General features: G+C 39.0%; 2 protein-coding genes across 8 annotated transcripts in view; one reads left to right on the forward strand and one right to left on the reverse strand.

Annotated features, from left to right (window-relative positions):
- MSRB3 (methionine sulfoxide reductase B3) overlaps positions 1-18163 on the forward strand; it is a 193874-nt gene extending 175711 nt beyond the window's left edge. For 6 of the 7 annotated variants that reach the window (XM_073020918.1, XM_073020916.1, XM_073020919.1 and 3 more), the window contains 2 exons: positions 4926-5023; positions 14402-18163. In XM_073020918.1, coding sequence (XP_072877019.1) covers positions 4926-5023; positions 14402-14569 — 266 coding nt within the window. In that variant the 3' untranslated portion in view covers positions 14570-18163. Of the gene's footprint in view, positions 1-4925; positions 5024-7023; positions 7122-14401 lie in introns of all 7 variants that reach the window. The other variant, XM_073020917.1, reaches the window with a different exon arrangement.
- Positions 18164-19176: 1013 nt separating this feature from the next.
- On the reverse strand, positions 19177-19612 carry LOC119623873 (large ribosomal subunit protein eL32-like). Its single transcript, XM_037996843.2, has one exon. It carries the CDS (start codon positions 19589-19591, stop codon positions 19184-19186), a length of 408 nt encoding a protein of 135 aa, XP_037852771.2. The 5' UTR covers positions 19592-19612; the 3' UTR covers positions 19177-19183.
- Between the last annotated feature and the right edge of the window lie 214 nt (positions 19613-19826).

Consider the following 19826-nt stretch of genomic DNA (forward strand, 5'->3'; position numbering starts at 1 on the left):
GCAATGATGGAAATGTTCTATGTCTGTGAAAATCTTGGTGGGAATATTCTATATGTATATCTGTGCTGTCTAATATGGTCACCATTAGCTACTTGTAGCTGTTGAGAACTTGAAATGTGGCTAGTGTGACTGAGGAACTGTAATTTTATTTAAGTTTAATTAATTCAAATTTAAACAATGACATGACTGATAACTACTGTATTGGACAGCACAGGTTTAAAATGAAATAATCAAGAGACAGCAGCATAAGCATATTTTTAAAGAATTAAACAGAAAATCTATTTATCATGGTTTCCTGTGGGTATGGCGAAACTGACAGGGAATGTTTCATTATGAGCCATCTTGTTTGATTTTCTACCACATGCACATATTTGGTTGATTACCACTTAAATTTTTGGAAGACTATATTGCAACCAAATGGGTCTTTGAAGGGGAATAAAGAATCAGTTTTTAAGTGAGATACAAGTTATACTTGAAGCATCAGTTCAAGTGAATATTAAATAATTTGGCAAGAGTCAGGGCTGTAAGCTTCAAACAATTCTTGTTAGCAGGGGGACTACACAGAGAGTTGGATTATTTATTTTGAGTTAGGTAATAAGGTAAATTGTGATCAGTAAGGTTAGCATATTCCAGCTACAAATAATCTGAATACTACAAATTTTGAAATATGGCCTGGAATTAGAGAGCTGTGAGGACTGATACACACACAAATAAGGACCTATACCTCCAGCTTGTCTCATCAAAACTGTGCTAAAATATGTATCATCATTATTGAATCATCACCCAAACCCAGTGGGATTCATTGTGTTCAAACTTACTTTACATTTGAAAATAACAAAACATGTGTAATTACCTTTCAATTCAATAAGTTCTCATTCATGAGTAGTTTCTGCTAGGTTCTACAGATGAGTCATGTAGCTGACTACCAAGGTTTCTAATTTTTATTTTAGGGTGGGGAAGGATTAGGGGAAGTGGAAGCTGAATAGCAGTTCTTGTTAAATTAAGAATAGGGCAATGAGGGCCACATTTTCTAGACATGATACAGATAGAATTGGCTTCAACTTGTTTACACTCTGTTGCTAACTTTAACAACATGTTTCACAGATTTTTTTAAAGAAGGTGGAATTGATTGGGATGGAGAGCTAAGAAAGTTTTCCTTATGAGGCAGTTGGTATGAAGCATTTAGAATTTGTCAACAGAATACTACTGGAGAGCTATGCCATTATTCAATTATGGGCTCAAGTAGACTTGAAACAGATTTATTAAGCCACATTATGGGTTGGAGGGGGAATAATTATTTATACTGCAATCTAAAAAAATCCATTCTAGTGTAGATGATATAGCAAGCACCAAAGAAGCTACAACAACTAATCTGGATCACTTGCTCTTATATTTGAGATGAGGATGAGCATATTCTGGAGTTGCTTCACATGATATGAGTAGTATTATATTATATCTGCAGATGAGTGTGGCCTGATGGGTGAATAAAATTGAGGCAGAACTGCCATATTTCAACCTGCCTGCTTCAGTTGTACTACATATATTTATTTGCTATCTGGAGATGGGAATTCTTTGAGGGGTGAAACTATTTATTGAAAATAAGGCATCCTTGATAATAATAGGCTAATATCTAAAATGTACAGTTTATATTATTTGAAATGAAATTATAATAGGCCTAATCCAGTCTCATCAAATAGAAACTAAGTGATGTATTGGGGGTGGGGTGAACTGACACTGCTTATACAGGTTTTCACATGACTTTTCTTTTAAAAAGTGCATGGAATGCATCCAAAACAAATAATGTTTTGTTAGAAGACCAAAAGGAAAATCCTAGAGAAAGGAGGATGGATTATCTTTCTTTAATGTCAAAACTGACATAAACACACTCCCCTTCCCCCACCCTTTTGCTCAAGATAATTTTCTCAACAAGACGCAGATTGCTTCAGTCTTTGCCTATCACCCTTTGAAGCACTTTCCTTATTATTAGGAGTGGGGGCAAGGTTTCCTTTGAGGATTTTTACGGCAGTGAAGAGTTCCTTCTTTAAATACTTTCACATGATGAGGGAATTCCGTTTTCAAAGTGCTGTCATCACTGTGGCTTCCCTGCCATAAGACAATTTATTATTGTGGGAAGGTCCTTCTTCGTTTGATTGTCATTAAGTACTTACCTTTCTGATGCACTCTTTGTATAGAATGTCACTTTTTCTGAGAAGTCTAGCAAAGCAACTCAGCATTCTCCTTTGTTAACCTTATTGGCCAATTTAGTCATGATTCTCTTTTGAAATGTGTGTTCCACCACAGGGAGTTACAGTCTCCAGCGTGGTTTTTCCTGTCCATCTCCACTAATCAAGATTTGGGTTGACATATTGCATATTCCATTTTGAAAACTGCCATCTCTTCTACAGGGCAAAGGGAGATTGTGAGTTTTCGGGATTTTTGAAATCTCTTTATTTATTTTTATTTTTTGAGTGTCTCTTCTAATGTTTAAATAATGCCGTGGTAAACAACAAACTATTCAAGCATCAACAGTTTCCCAGAAACGCTGAAATCTTTTGAGACCTGCACTCTGTTTCAACCTCCCTCATCCTGCTCTATTCTTGAATATAGTTTTCTGGAAAATCCTGTGCATATCTAATTCAGGTAGAAAAAATTGAGGAAGAAAGTAGAACATAAGAAGAGAGTCCTAAAGTCAGAGTATTCATATCCTAGTTTTGGTTTTGCTACTTACTGCCTGTGTAGCCTTGGCAAATAACTTATCCTTCTCCTCCCTCCCACCCCCAAAACCTTGTAAAATGAGTGAACTATATGAACTTCATGTTTCTCCTCTCCTAAATACACAAGAAGTAAACCTCTCCCCTACATAAAGAGGCTTAATTACAGTGATTGAGCCAAGTTGGGTACTGCAGTGAGAAACTAGCATTGACATTTCCTAATTTAGTCTGTAAGCAGTATGATTTTATTCTTTCTCTTTCTTGTGGAACTCTCTGATGTGCTGTAATTGTTGATCTCATTTGCTTATTTAAGGCTAACTGGAAATCAGTTTAAGAAACATTTGAGTTGTGCCTTTGTACTGGACACTGTGTTAGGCAATAAGAATACTCAGGTCAATGAGGTTAGACTCTGCCTTCAAGGTGTTCACTAACTAGTTAGGGAGGAAGGCATGAAAATAAATTACAAATCCAGGGTGATGTCTAGAACAAGATAAATAAATATAAGATGCAATGTAGCATAAAGGAAAAATATATGTGTATATCTATTTCTCTATACCTATTTTGAATTCTAGGAATAGGACTATGTGGTGCTGGGGTAAGGTAGCTTTATAGTAAATTCAACACAACAACGAAACTCCTAAACCTGTTTGCCTGTTTACTGCTAAATCAAGTGTGTCCCTCCCATAATATTAGTTGCCTTAAATTGCAATTAAATGAGTTATGCCCTTGAAGGTTAAAAAGGAAAATACAGAACGTTTTCTTTCTTTTCATAGATAAATGACTTTATTTTTCAATGTCCTCAAATATCACCATTAAACCTGTTTTCACTAGCAATTGGCACTTCTATTATTAACAAAGAAGAACCCCTAAATATGTCAAGTAACCATTGTGAACCAAATATTATAGCCTGGAACATATTGAAATTCTCTTTAGAATTTAGAAAATGGGAAGATACTCATTTTCTTAAGAATACTAGTATGTCTCAGCATAATTAATTTTTGTGAAAGGTTATAGCCTGGAAGGTTAAGGTTTTCCTGGTGCTTTGTAGCAATTTTGAGCTCAAATCAAGGAATTAGAAAGTGTTAAAACTCTCGGTGTTAAATCTAGCACTGACTATCAATACTATACTCGTGCACTGTGGGAGATGAGGGAGCTTGGGGGATTTGGCCTAATCTGATTTGTTTTGTTTGAAACTGCAAATCATGTTGTTGAAGTTTGCATTCTGTTTTCTTTCAATAGATGTATTACCACAAAGCACCAGGTTCTTAACAGGCTTCTTCCTTTCTGCAGAAGTAAATTTGACTTGTGAAAAAGAAAAAAAAAAATGCACCAGCACTTCAGCAATATCGCCCCTCTTTCATCATTTTGGGGATTCAGGCTTCAGCTCAGTAACTCCAGACATATTTTGGGAAAACATAAAAACATGCCCATAAGTACTGAACATAAAACCTGACTGTACACTCAAAACATTTGTACAGTCTTATGATCAATTTACCATCAAGTTTCTTAAAGAGTGCATATATTTTTTAAATCACTAGAATAAATAAAAATTGGAACTAGATGCTCTTTGAGACAAGGTGCTACCCAGAGATGCCTGAGGACTGATGCTCTGTGAGTCGCCTGTGAAGTGAACAAGCTTCTTGCCCATAACAGTAGATAGATGCTGTGATTTCCAGATAGCCCTTGTTCCAGGAAATTAGATGAGGATGGTGACAACAGGATAGTTGTTTTTTAAAAAAAATATTTTAACTATCTAAACTAAGTACTGAAAAAGCTTGCTTTCTAAGGAGACATGGAATAGTTGAAAAGTTAACAGCCAGACCAACTAATTGTGTTTTGGAAAACATCATAATGGAAGATTCTTAGTGCTTCAGGGCCATGCCCAGTGACTCTGAAGACAAGAGAAAGAGTGGTGAGAGAGAACCTTCTAAGTTCAAGGATGCTTTAGAAAACTATTGGATGGTCTAAGAATGTCTCATGAAGCACCAAACCCCAATGCAACTGTAATCTGAATGTGAGGAAGGGGTTAAAAAATTACTGTACTCTTATAAAATATATTTTCCTTCAGCTTTTGACCTTTCTTTTTTTCAGGTTGAAAAGTTAAACATACACTAAGGATTTTCATTATTTGCTTAGTATTCTTTAAAATGCATTCTAACCCAAGGCTATGTAACTCTCGTCTCTGCTTTGGTTCTTGTGCCTGCTGTGCCCCAGGTTGGCCTTCATTCCACGATGTGATCAGTTCTGAGGCAATCACATTCACAGATGACTTTTCCTATGGGATGCACCGGGTGGAAACAAGCTGCTCTCAGGTGAGTTCATCCTTTCTGAAAACCCAATACGCTGCTCCCTCTGCATTGCAAACACTTTCAGGACTCCTGGTTATGCTAAATATAGCAACTAAGGCCAAGTGACTGGTCACAAGAAGGACAGACAAGCTTGGCGAAGTCTATATGAAGTCCAAGGGATGCCTATGTTCAGGTGTTTAGCAAGTCTAGTGGAATGTTAAGGCCGGCATGTTAGCTCATGCCTGTAATCCCACACTTCGAGAGGGATGAGTGGGGAGGATCACTTGAGGCCAGTAGTTCAAGACCAGTCCGGGCAATCTCTACAGAAAATATTTTAAAATTTAGCAGAGCATGGTAGCATATGCCTATAGTTCTAGCTACTCAGGGGACTGAGGCAGGAGAATCGCTGGAGCCCAGGAGGCTACAGTGAGCTGTGATCATGCACTGTATTCCAACTTGGGCAACAGAGCAAGACCCTGTCAAATAAATAAATAAATAAAACTCCAGCCTGGGGAACAGAGCAAGACCATGTCAAATAAATAAAATAGAATAAAATAAAATAAAATAAAAGCCAGTTATTGGCTTCACCACTATTAAACAAAATCAATGGTAGGAAAAAATCATCTTCAATTGGCTCAGTAAAGTGAAGAGTGGGCTGTTCCTGGGGCATATGAAGATTCATTATGTGGCTTTGTATAACCTGATATTTTGATAATCTCCCTCTCCTTGCAGTTCTGTGTACCCACTGTTCAGTCAGAATGCCTCTAATGGCAGTGATCCAAAGACAATCAAGGAAGACCTCAGAAATGGCTTTTTTTATGTGGGTGTGAGGAAGGTGGTTGAAGAGAGGCTGTGGGAAGTGAAAGTTCAGTGGTAGGTCAGCTATATGAGATAAGGTAATTCCTTTTTTGCTTCTCCTGATATACAGACATCCTCATTTCCAATAATTTTCTAATTAGTTCTGTCCATCTGCTCTAACCAAATTAATGCTGGCTCTAAGGAAGCAAATGAGCATGTGTTGAGGAGGAGGCAAAAATAGTTAATCTGACACCCACAATCGAGATACTTGAACTTGTGGGTATTTTGTGCTTAAACACAGAGACATAGAATCTCCATCTACATGGAATAAGAGCAGCTGTGTATTCTATGGAAGTCAGTCTTGTTCTGTTAATCTGCTTTAAATAAGTGAAATGTAAAGTTTGCAATATTGTGGCATTGAAAGTTATTGACCCCACAGGGTATTTTGTTGGGGAATCTGTTGGACATATCAGAGGTACAGGGGCATGATCAGGCAGCTGTAATAGCAAAGTGATTTCCATATGGGCCTCCCTCAGCATTCTTTACCTGCCCTTTATCCATTTTTCTTTAACCCCCTCCACCAGGCACAAGATTTTTAGGGAGTAGGTGGCATATTTACTACCAAGTAGGGAGGGAGATTGGTTTGAACCTAACCATCTGATGAATTTTTGTTTTTATTAAAAAAAAAAAGACTGGCAAGTTTCCTGTCCTCCAAGTGTGAGGACTACTCTCTCCCTTGAAAATCAGACTTCATATTTTATCTGAATCACATTTTCAGCTCACTCTTGTTTCTCAGAATGGAGTCTCTGATGGTGATAGTGGAACTTTCTAGTGCTGGGTTTCACCCACAGAGGGTCTAATGTAATTGGACGGGTTTAGTGTGGGGAGCAGCATTTTTAAAAGCTCCTCTGGTTAACGCTCACAATAACCTTCTGAGGTAGGTACTTTTTTTTTCTCTGTTATGTTACAGTTGAGGAAACTGACGCACAAAGAGAACAATTAAACTTGGGTCAGTTTATGTGGATTTAAGTGGCGGAGCTGAGACTTGAATTAGGGTACTCTCCAGAGCTCTTTATGGTGCCCAGATAGATAGACAGCTTGAAAAGAGTCATTAAAATTTAAAAATCCCATGATCTTCCAGCAGTTGGCTTAATGCAATTTAGTTTTGGGGATTTTTTGTTTGTTTGTTTTTTGTTTTTGAAATGGGGTTTCACTCTGTCGCCCAGGCTGGAGTGCGGTGGCACAATCTTGGCTCACGGCACCCTCCACCTGCTGAGCTCAAGCAATCCTCTCACCTCAACCTCCCAAGTAGCTGGGATCACAGGTACGCACCACCACACCCGGATAACTTTTTGTAATTTTGGTAGAGACGGGGTTTCACCATGTTGCCCAGCTGGTCTTGAACTCCCAAGCTCAAGTGATCCACTCGCCTCAGCCTCCCAAAGTGCTGGAATTACAGGCATGAGCCACCGTGCCCAACCTGCAATTTACTTTAAATTCAATTAAATTTGATCGACGATTTTATAACTGTCACAAAAATGTAACCTATAAGTAGGATGGCTCACATTAATTTGTAACTTAGGTACACAGTATTTAGTAAACCTCTTTTAAGACTAATCATTGTTTCTTTCCCTTTTCAAGCTACAAATGCTGTTACATGATCGTTTTTTTCTCGTTTTCACTCAGAAACCATTTTCAAACATTGAATCTTATGAAAACTAAATTTAAAAGCCACAGAAAAATGAAGCATAAGATATTAACTTTCCTTATGACCCTACTCTCCAATCTCTTTGTGACAAATTCTTATAATTCACTGTTGGAATAAACTTCTTTCTTTCTCTGTGCCAGTCACAGAGATAACATCAGTAATAGTCTAGGAAAGATCATTATTAAGATGTCCTACAGTGACCAAAGAGAAATGAAGCCCTCAAACAATGCCAAAATTAGGCAACATTCCTAAAAGAAGTCAAGCTAAACCAAGCATAGCTGTTGGCTCTGCAGTTAAAGCCCAAGGTGACTGTTCCTGTTCTTTCCTAACAGTTGTATGATGAACCATTACTGACCTGCTCCTTTTTGACTTCTTTTTCCACAACCTTCACTTCTCATATTTAGAAAGTGTTTGACCCTTTCTTAAATAGAACTCTTAAATTTAAAGAAAAGAGGGAGAGGAATTTGTTCTGCTAAGGCATGTATGAAAATATATACTTTGGAGTAAAGTAAGTTCCACGTAGGAGAGAATGAGGTTCCAGCACTAACGAATAGTATGTGTGCCACACACTTGCCCTTGTGGATGGAGGAGGGGGTGTCTGCCACCTAAGCACAAAAACAGCATACTGAATTCAAGTGGACTGGGTAGCTTTCATTTCAATTTCTCTGTCTTTTATTTGTGTGTTCCATGCACATTTATTTTCCTTTTGTTTCACAATTTTCTTTTTTTTTTTTTAATTTTCCTTTTTCTCAGCATCTTTTTTTACCTTGACTTGATAAAATAAAAGATTTAATAGTTCCCATGCTAGAACAGTCACTTGTATTTTACTTCCTAGTTTCTCATTTTAGCACTATTTTTTCATTATCTCTTTATCTTTTTTTACCTTACAGTTTTTCAGTTCATGTAGTCTCTTCTCTTGCTCAGAACTTCTCCCATTTATTTCATTTTATTATTTTTTATTATGCTTTAAGTTCTGGGAAACATGTGCAGAATGTGCAGATTTGTTACATAGGTATACACGTGCCATGGTGGTTTGCTGCACCCATCAACCCGTCATCTACATTAGGTATTTCTCCTAATGCTATCCCTCCCCTAGCCCCCAATCCCCTGACAGGCCCTAGTGTGTGATGTTCCCCTCACTGTGTCCATGTGTTCTCATTGTTCAACTCCCACTTATGAGTGAGAACATGTGGTGTTTAGTTTTCCGTTCCTGTGTTAGTTTGCTGAGAATGATGGCTTCCAGCTTCATCCATGTCCCTGCAAAGGACATGAACTCTTCCTTTTTTATGGCTGCATAGTATTCCATGGTGTAATTGACAAATGGGATCTAATTAAGGTAAAGAGCTTTTGCACAGCAAAAAAAAAACTATCATCAGAGTGAACAGGCAACCCACTGAATGGGAAAAATTTTTTGCAATCTATCCATCTGACAAAGGGCTAATATTCAGAATCTACAAAGAATTTAAACAAATTTACAAGATAAAAAACAAACCCATCAAAAAGTAGGTGGATATGAACAAACACTTCTCAAAAGAAGACATTTATGCAGCCAACTTCTCCCATTTTTTAAGGGTTTTATTTATTATTATTATTATTATTATTATTATTATTATTTTTGCTGGTGAGATAATGTGGGAAACTTATCTGGTTTGCTCTCTTTCTAAAATTATTGTTGTATTTTTTATTTATGTGGGTTATCTTTTCTCTGGACTGAATTGCCTCAATATGTTTTGTGTTATAAAAAATCTATTAGATGCTTTTAGTGTGTTGTAGACATTTTCTGTCGGATATGTTATGTGGTGTATTTCTCTCCTTTTGGTAAAGATGGAATATCTAAATACGAAGAGCCTTTAACTGCCAGCTTCTACAAATGAACTGAGCTTTCATGGACAAAACGTAAATCGACTCAACCTGATCAGCAGTTTGGCAATATGGCAATATTTCATTGTTTTTTTGGTTCCTACCTAATTCTCACTTTAGTGCTTAGGATTCTTTTTTTAAAAAAAAATTGTGGTAGGGATGACACCATGCATGCAGTGAATTAGGCTTCATATTTGCATAGGAATTGTAGACTCATTGGGAGCCAATATCCTACCACCTCTTTACAGTACATTGTAAAGAGGTTTGTCCGTGTGTCCAGTGGCTTCTCAGATAATGTTTTTAGTAAATTTTTACTGAGAGAGTTAAGATTGGTTCAGTCCTGTCACTACTTTTTCTAGAAGTCTTGCAGTGAGGTTCTTCTAAAAGAATTGTTGTGTAGGAAATAGCACACTGCCTAATCTTTGCATTGACAGCACTGAAAACAAGCAAGGGTGGGAGACATTCTTCACTGTCTTCATTATAATTGCTGCTTATGGGTACCCTGTTATATTCTGATTTTGGTTGCAATTGTATTTGTTCTCTTTTGTTATTCCACCTACTGAATTGAGGAATTACATTTCAGTTATCTCTTCCAAAGAGGATCTTCATCTTAAATTTACTCACTTTGGTGGGCACATGTATTTTCCCTCCAGCTGCAGCCATTTTGTAACAATTTTCAGCTATAAATAATTTTCCTTAATTTAATTTATATTTTCAACTAGTGATAAAATACATTGCTTCTATTCCAGTTTCACTGACTACCATGAATAATTATTTGACAGCCTCTCCCTAATCATCCAACCCTAGCCTGTTAAGCAACGCTTTGCCAGGAGTTTAAATTCAGTGCAAAGAGGTAAGATTTCCACAGTTTAACCTGTAGTTCAGTGAAGTAAGTTCCTTCTAGAATACTTGGGGAATTCGTCCCTCTTCAGATCAAAATTCTACATCTGGAGCAAATGGGAGACTAATAAATCACTTAACTTTTTGTAATATTCTTTGCAGAAACCATCAGATCTCTGAAATTGCCCGTGTTGGAGTCTATTTATGAGTTCTGCTATTACTGCTTGAGTCTGTGGTGTAGTCCCTTAAATTTGTTTAAGATCATTATTAATTTGTTTTAAGTCAGCGAAATCAACAGAAAGGTAAATATGCACCAATAGAAAGTATTTTTCAAAAGTTAAGTAGTTTTTGGTAAAAACCCCAAACCTTATTAATCTTCTACAGATGACAACTCACATATTGCTGATGATTAAAGATACACATATGTTACAATAGGGCTTCAGACTCACAGCCCATCTCTCTTTTTCTTGATCTTTCAGTAAAATCATAATGCTAAACTGGTGACTTCACAGTCATTTCCTTGGCAAAAGATTAATATCACAAGCACAGAGGAAAAAAGCCCCCACTTACACACAAGTGTCTTCAATAACACTGGGAGAAAATAGAATACTACTGGCAAAGTAAATTGCTTTTCTTAAAACTTCCCATCCTGCCCCATGTGCCCAAGTGTAAAAGCCCTGCTTTGAAAATGCTTCATTTCATAGATCAAACACTTAAGAGAAAATGACAATAATAAAGCCTGAACATCCTAGGAATAGCTAGGAGAAAAACCTCTAAGACAGTGGGAAATACATCAGTGCAGAAAAATGTAACTGTGTTGAATACACTATTTGTGTTTCTTATGTATACAATTGAGAACTGCAGTCAGATTTTAAGGAATTATGTTAAATTTGATGCTCAAACACTTATTTTAGGGGGGTCCTTCCCCTTGGTTCTCTGCAGATTCTTTAGCTGCCAGCGTTTCTGAGTAGGAGGTTTAGATGACAAAGGATTCTTGTGAGAATTCAAATTTTTTCTTTTAAACAATCATCTGATGCTCTTCAGAATGAAGACCAGAATATTCAGGTACATTTACCTGAGAAATAAAGAAACACATAACCATTAAAAATAACGTTCAAAATGCACACTAAAGATTCTATCCTGAAATAAATCATTAACAGCAGGTCTCAGAGATTTCTTCATCGGGCAACCAGTTTATTTCAGTTACAACCAGTTGTGCTGAGAGACCCTAACACATTGCCAGCTGGCTGGGGCCTGGGAGGCAGAGCTTGCAGGCAGCTAAAAGAAACAATGCATCTCTGGCAACTACCATTTATCCTCCCAGCTTTCCCAGGACTAGAAGCTGCAAAGAATGGGCTCCATGCGCATCCTCTCAGGAAGGAGCCTTTAAGGCTTGTGCGCTTTTCAAAGAAACCAGGTAACAGTCCTTTCTGGGAGACTAGGTTTACCTGGGAGGAGGCACGAATGGTACTGCATGGTTAGGCTTCCTTCAGACAAATGGCTTTGTTGGCAGTGGGGTGGGCATGTATGTGGTGCCACAGATACGGATGAACACCTTTCTATGTTTTGAGATGATGCTACTCCCTCAGTAACTTAAGGCTGCTGTGAGTCTTCCAGAACACCCTGTGGCAAGTATAATGAAGCCATAACTATCATTTTCAGGGGACTCAATCTGTTTCTGAGGATTTTTCTACCCCCATCCTCAACCCATGTATTTGTTAGCAATGGTCTTCATTGTCTTTTTCTAACTATAATTTCTCTTCCTCACTTCTCCTTTTTCTTTTGCCTTGTATTAGGGACACACCTAGAATCAGTGTTTTCCTTTCTATTTAACCAGAATATTAGTTCCAGATTAGCAAATGAAACTATAGGTTGAAAACCCAATTCAACAGATTCAATTACTATAATTTGGATTTTTAAAATATGATTTGGGAAATTAAGACCATATAACTTATTCTTAAACACCTTCAAATATATCCTTACTATGCTTTATTTTTGGTGTAGAATAAATAGAAATATTTTCTAAAGATGCTCAAGAGATTATTAGCAAAGGCAATATCACTTATTTTTCCCAGATAGCTGCATTCTCTCATTAAACACACACACACACACACACACACACACACACACACACACACACACCCCTAAGGCTTGTAGGTATATGAAAATTTCATCTCTTAACTGCCAAGTGTTCCAAGTGCTGTAGCTGCATCTGAGATCAGTAATTGTGCATACACACTGGTCACCGAGAGCACTAGTTCCTGTTGGACAGCACCTTGACTATTTTGGCAGGCAGAAATGGGTGTTTTCCTGTGTCCATTGGGCAAGCATATGTATTTTTACTGGTTCATCTTAGCTGTGGATGCCTAAAAATTTGGCATCAATTGTTTATAGAAAGGAAAAGCAATCTGAGCTGTCAGCCTTGATATTACCTAAACCTGCATAGAATGTGGTAAAATAATACAAGATTTGTTTTTTAGGCCTGTTTCATATTTTCTAGGCAATAGATCAAATCAGTTCAGGGTTCATTTTTAGCTCTTTAATAAACTGACAGAGTTTGCTGGCAGTGAAATGAGAATGCACTTTTAACATGGAAGTGCCATACAGTCAAAGTTGCTATTTCTGCTATTTATTAATAACTAGGGAATGCTTGAGAATTGAGCTTAGCATGTTCAACAGCGAAACTAAGATTCTAGTGCTTTTCATTGTAATGAGCACCTTCCCTCATTTTTCTCTCTTCATCTCCATTTGGTATCTCAGCCCCAGTCCCTTGTCAATTCATACTCTTCCCTTGAAACTTGTAAGCGTTTTATACACCAAACCAGCACAGTGAGAATTAATGAATCATTGATATGCTTTTTCTCTCATACTCTTACCTAAATCATGACTCTTCCCTGTCCTCAAAATGCGCTCCCCTAGAGATACACTTCCTCCAGGTCCTTATTCCAAAGTTACCCCAGGTAGGCCTCTTCTCACCACCCTAACATTTCATATCACCTTCCTTTTTTCCTCCCTTAGCATTGCTTTCTACCTTCCATGCTTTATAGTTCACTTGTTTTGTTGTGTACTGTTTGTCTCTCCCACTAGAATGTAAGCTCTATGAGGCCAGGTATTGTTGTACAACAGTGCCTGGCATATAGCAGGCACTCCATTAATAAGTGAATGAATGGAAGTCATTTACCCCAGGCTTTGGCTTCTTTGTTCCGTGATAAATGATGGATTTTCACAGCCTGCTTGAATATGGTGCACCAGTGTCTCCATTTCCTTCGCCCTGTCCCTGCTGGAAGAGGGTAGTAGATATCTAAGTGTGACATGTGCCTTCATTTCCTGGAGCTGAACCCAGCATCAACGCAGTTAGTGTAGGGGTATTCACTGAGCCAGCCTTTTTGGAGAAACTTTCTCTGGGCTTGATTTCTCTCAAACACCAACATGATGCTCCTTCTGCCTCTGTCTAGACCTTATGTCTCTTCTTCCCCAGCTTTTTGAATAGTCAGTAAACTTGATTTTAGCTAAACAGCTTATTCCTTTTCTTTATATTATAGTTCATTTGGATAAAGAAGCCAACATGACACTCTACTTATTGGAAGCCAGGAAAAAAACAATTGTGTACGCTAGAGATGTTTCCTTTTGCTACATTTGCAGCCCTGGTGACTGTGACATAAATCCATTGAGCCTTGCCATTGCTTCGCTGGGTTCCAGGAACATCCAATGCTTGTCTGATGTTAAGTTTTACTGCCCATGAAAGCAAACATCACCTCTGTCATGGCCAGTTAAACAGTATCTTTTCAGTGGACTTCTGCATATCTGAAACCCACCCATCCAAAGCCAAAAGTAATGCCAGGGGGAAAGATTTCATTCTGCCATGTTTCTTACAAGGGAAGATCAAGGGTCAACTTGATTCATAAAATTACTGCAGTCATTTTTCAGCCAGCTGAGAGACTTCACAGATCAAAAAATACAGTGGCTCTTAAACGATTTCTGATATGCACAATTCTGGTGTTTTTTATTCTCAGCATGTGGCACAAAGCCTGCCAGAAACCATCTTTGTGGCTATTGACAGGCGGATTAGAAATCATCCACGATGGTTTCCTTCATTTCTCTACAGGCTGGTCATCCATTTAAACTGCTTAATGTGAATTCCTCTCAAAGCCTGCTTTGTACATGCTTTTCCCTGACATTTTGTTCTTCTCTTGCAGTGTGGTGCTCACCTTGGGCACATTTTTGATGATGGGCCTCGTCCAACTGGGAAAAGATACTGCATAAATTCGGCTGCCTTGTCTTTCACACCTGCGGATAGCAGTGGCGCCGCCGAGGGAGGCAGTGGGGTCGCCAGCCCAGCCCAGGCAGACAAAGCGGAGCTCTAGAGTAATGGAGAGTGATGGAAACAAAGTGTACTTAATGCACAGCTTATTGAAAAAATCAAAATTGTTTATCTTAATAGATATATTTTTTCAAAAACTATAAGGGCAGTTTTGTGCTATTGATATTTTTTCTTCTTTTGCTTAAACAGAAGCCCTGGCCATCCATGTATTTTGCTATTGACTAGATCAATAACAGTTTATAGCTTTAGCAAATGGAGACAGCTTTGTGAAACTTCTTCACAAGCCACTTATACCCTTTGGCATTCTTTTCTTTGAGCACATGGCTTCTTTTGCAGTTTTTCCCCCTTTGATTCAGAAGCAGAGGGTTCATGGTCTTCAAATGTGAAAACAGAGATCTCCTCTGCAGTGTAGAGACCAGAGCTGGGCAGTGCAGGGCATGGAGACCTGCAAGACACATGGCCTTGAGACCTTTGCACAGACCCACCTAAGATAGGGATGGAGTGATGTCTTAATGAGACTGCTCAGCTTTGTGGAAAGTTTGAGCTAAGGTCATTTTTTTTTTTTTCCTCACTAAAAGGGTGTGAAGGTCTAAAGTCTTTCCTTATGTTAAATTGTTGCCAGATCTGAAGGGGCATACTGAGTGTTGTGGCAGAGAAGTAAACATTACCTCACTGTTAGGCCTTTATTTTATTTTATTTTCCATCGAAAGCATTGGAGGCCCGGTGCAATGGCTCACGCCTGGAATCCCAGCACTTTGGGAGGCTGAGGCGGGCAGATCACGAGGTCAGGAGATCGAGACCATCCTGACTAACACGGTGAAACCCCGTTTGTACTAAAAATATGAAAAATTAGCCAGGCGAGGTGGCAAGTGCCTGTAGTCCCAGCTACTCGGGAGGCTGAGGCAGGAGAATGGCGTGAACCCAGGAGAATGGAGCTTGCAGTGAGCCAAGATTGCACCAGTGCACTCCAGCCTGGGCAACAATGCGAGACTCTGTCTCAAAAATAATAGTAATAATAATACAAAAACTAGCTGGGCATGGTGGTGCATGTGTGTAGTCCCAGCTACTCTGGAGGCTGAGTCAGAATTGCTTGAACCCAGGAGGCGGAGGTTGCAGTGAGCTGAGATCACACCACTGCACTCCAGCCTGGGCAACAGAGTGAGATTCTGACAAAAAGAAAAAAAAAAAAAAAGAAAAGAAAAGAAAAAGAAAGCAGCATTGGAATGTAAGACAACTGTAAAATATTGGGCCCCACTTGGTGTAAAATTCAAAAAGAAGAACGCCTGCCCATCACCTTTTTATAAGTCCTTCTCTCCACACCTAAAAGCAGCTGCAGCTGGGAGGGCATTTTGGTAAATTCCACTGTGTAAAATAAAATATTAGGGGCCACACACGTCATCAAGGCAGCAGGAATGAGAGAGAGCAGAGAAGATCAAGGATGAAGTCTTGAGTACTGAAAAATTCAGTGCTGGGCAGAAAAACTGACAGGACACTACAAGTAACAAACAGAATCCAAGGGGGGGTTCCTTGTGCACGGAGCTCCAGGTGACCTCTGGAGACACATGGGGATTCACATGGAAAGCTGAAACGGAAGCTCAAGTTTCATACTCAACATAATCTTCTGTGTGACAAGGGAGAAGCCATTTAGCCTCTCTGTGCCTATTTCTTCATGTATAAACTGGGACTCATCGTATTTGTAAAATGTATTGATACTCTCAGGGCAAATTCACTATATTGCTATACAGTTGAGATCAGTGTTGTAAAATTGAACTGATCTGGTTCTAATTGCCTCAAAGGCCAAAGCCCAGGCATTTGAAATGGAAAGAAGCAGAGAGGAGGCTGACTTAGCTGATTGGTATGGAAACAGTTGGGCCAAGAGCCAGAATTTCCCTTTGTAGCAACACAGCTAGTTTTACTTTGAGCAGCTCTGCTCAGTTGCTTTATAACATTAAGTCTGGTGGAATGGATGTCACTGTGCACAATAAAGTTTTCACAAGTATAAACAACGGTGATATAAGTCAACATTGCTGTAGCCAGGTGTGAAGGTATGGTGTGTGATGATTGTACATCGTGTTTGTAGCTTTGGATGCTAATCTTGAATTGTAGTTTAAAATATGTATGTATTTTTGTAACTCTTTGAAAGCTTATGAAGACTGACAGCTTTCCTTGTAAGCACTAAGACAAAAAAAGAAGAGGGACATTTGACAATTTTAAAGAAACAAGAAGAAATTAGAATGAAAAGCTGTGACAAACAGTGTCAGTGTGGCCATGTCCACATTCCTCCATGTCTCTCTCTACAGGCACCTCTCTAAGAAGCCCGACATCCCGGTAGACTCTTTATAGTAATGTACGCTTGATTCCAGATGAGCCCTGATCTTATCTGGATGCTCCGATAAGAGGTTTCCATCTGAGCATCCAGATGCTCCCTCAGATTCCAAGACATTTCACCCGAGGTCCTAGATTCACTCGGGAATTCGTACACTTCACGTCTTTCTAGAAATGAGGTGTAAAATTTAAGACCAGACCTCAGCCATCAGTGTCCAGACCATCCTGGAAGTCTTTCCCAACCTCACAGAGAAAGCCCTAGTATTTCCCAGTGACCCCAGGATTCCATGTTGGGGCGGCCAAAGAAATAGGTCTCTTTGGGCTTTGCCACAGCCTGCAGCCCATCCTTCAGAGGCAGACACAGCACCTCTGGGCTGCTCCAGCTCTGTGGGATAGCCTCCCCTGGGGTCCGTGGGATGTGGGCCACAGTGTTGAGGTAGACAAGGAGGATCAATCAGAGGCCTCTTCCCTCTCCACAGAGACTGGATTGTCATTGTTCCTTCATTTATGTTGCAGGGCTTAACATTTCACTCAAAAAAAGCCCTTCTTTTTCTAATCCTTAGTCTTTGTTTCAAGGAAAGCCGATTTTTCTTTTACCACATTTTCCAGGATCAACTTTAAGAAAAACGCAACATCTATTGAAAAAAAGTGGGATGTATGCATGTGGTTTAATTCCAGATTGCTTTTGGGTTTAAATGGTATCAAATTTCAGTATATTTCTGTCTTACGTGAAAGAAATATATTACTAAAACGTCAGTGAGCAATAATGTCAGCTGTCGAGCACTGGATTTATTTTTGCAGGATATGGAGTGCAATGAACTGAGTCAATATGGCGAGGTGTATGTGATCTGTGGGAGTTATGCCATTTAACATAGGAAGTGCATGGGACTTTCTCTCTCTGCACTCCAGCTCTTACTGTACCATTAGAAAATGCAAAAAGTACAGCCCTACGTTCAAACAGAATGGATCTGAAGAAAGCAATATCTGTTGTATTAGAGAACATTCCCATGTGTTTAAACTCTTTAGTTCTTAGATGCATTTAAATTCTTAATGCAAATGACGTAGCAATTTGAAAACTTCTCCGTATTAATTGTGTTTAAAATGTCTTGCTTTAAATTTAAAAAAAAAAATGGTAACAGGGATTATCTTTTGTTTTGAAGGTTAAATATTATTTTTGCCTTAGATAACTTTGTAATAATTTTTCTCCAGACAGTTCAAAACTTTTGAAAAATGACATGAATTTTCATTAAAAACCCTTTTCCTATGTTTATTGTATACAAGAATTATGCAATAAAATTTCTTTATAAAAACATTTTCTTCTTTGATTCCTAAAGACTCCTTTTATTTTCAGCAGAGATACATGCACTAGAGTTCGTAGCAGACTGTTCTGTTTGCCTCCTTAACCGGCTGACAAGTCTGTAGTCTGTATAGAGAGCCTTTCATCTGATGCAGTTTTTGAAAGTTGGGTTTCTCACAGTAGGGTCAGGTCCAACTCTCCATACCACAGGCCCTGGGAGAGGCCTCCAGGGATCTGAAAGACTGGAGGAAAGGGAAACATTTGCAGAATTACTCAACCTTCACCTCACCTCAGCAAAATCTTCAGCAGCTTGTGTATGTTTCTTTGCTTAAAATATGGATTTGGGAGTTCCACCATGAAAACTCTGTGGGTAAAAATGCAGGAATGATACCAAGCTGATGCCTTGGCTTCTGTTAAAAAAATTTGACAGGAAACATACTATCGTCGAGGATTGGTCTTTAGGGAAGTATATTAGGAGCTTTCCACTGCTTACAGATGATTTCACTGATAAAAGCCATCTCTACAGATGAGTTTTGGTATTGTATTATTTGTTGTTGAAATGTTGAGTTGTTTTGTTGATTTATTTACTTTAGGAGGCAGAAGTGAGGTGATGAAGACTTTTGTTCTTCAGCCAATTCTTTAAGTCATATTCCTGGGATCTTAAAATTCACAGGCCAGCAACTTTATGTAGTGTGCCTCAGGGCACTGCTTTTCATAGTGTAGTCCTCAGACACTGAGGCATCAGCATCACCTGGGAACTTGCCAGAAATACAAGTTTCCAGGCCTCATCTTGGGCTTCCTTAATCAGAAATTCTGGGCTGGGGCCTTAGCAATCTGCATTTTAGAAAGCCCTCCATGCGATTCTTGTGTTTATTCAAATTTGAGAACCACCGTCTTGGAACTTTTAGGGAGAAAACTTCAATTAGTATTAATTTTAAAGGCATTTATATCTGACCTTTGAAAATGGCTTTTTTTTTTTTTTTTTTTTTGACAGTTTTTACATTTATTTAAACAGAAAACATGCACACGAGCTGTCTACTCATTTTCTTCACTGTGCAGCCTGGCATTGGGGTTGGTGACTCTGATGGCCAGCTGGGCAGCTCTTTCCATGATGGCTTTGCGGTTCTTGGAGGAAACATTGTGAGTGATCTCAGCACAGTAAGATTTGTTGCATGTGGGCAGCACTTCCAGCTCCTTGACGTTGTGGACCAGGAACTTCCAGAAGCCACTGGGCAGCATGTGCTTTGTTTTTTTGTTGCTCCCATAACCAATGTTGGGCATCAAGATCTGGCCCTTGAATCGTCTATGAACCTTGTTGTCAATGCCTCTGGGTTTCCGCCAGTTATGCTTAATTTTGACATAGCGGCCTGACTGGTGCTGGATAAACTTCTTGGTTCTTTTTTTGACGATCTTGGACTTCACAAGGGGTCTGAGGGCGGCCATGATGCCGAGGAGGAGATGGCTGCCACCCTTTTCTTTCTATAGGGGTGGTGGATAGTTTTTTCCAAAATGTCATACCTTTTAGCTCTTCTCGTTCCTCACTGCCCATTTGTCTTGTCCTGGAGGACTAGCCTGTCCTCATTCACTAGCACCACCTTAATTCCTATGTGCATTTCTGGACTGAGCCTGGGCCGCCCAATGGTGCTTCCCAGTGCCTTTCTAGACCACAGGATGTCCA

This window comes from Chlorocebus sabaeus, chromosome 11 (assembly GCF_047675955.1).
Source record: "Chlorocebus sabaeus isolate Y175 chromosome 11, mChlSab1.0.hap1, whole genome shotgun sequence".
Classification (NCBI taxonomy): domain Eukaryota; kingdom Metazoa; phylum Chordata; class Mammalia; order Primates; family Cercopithecidae; genus Chlorocebus; species Chlorocebus sabaeus.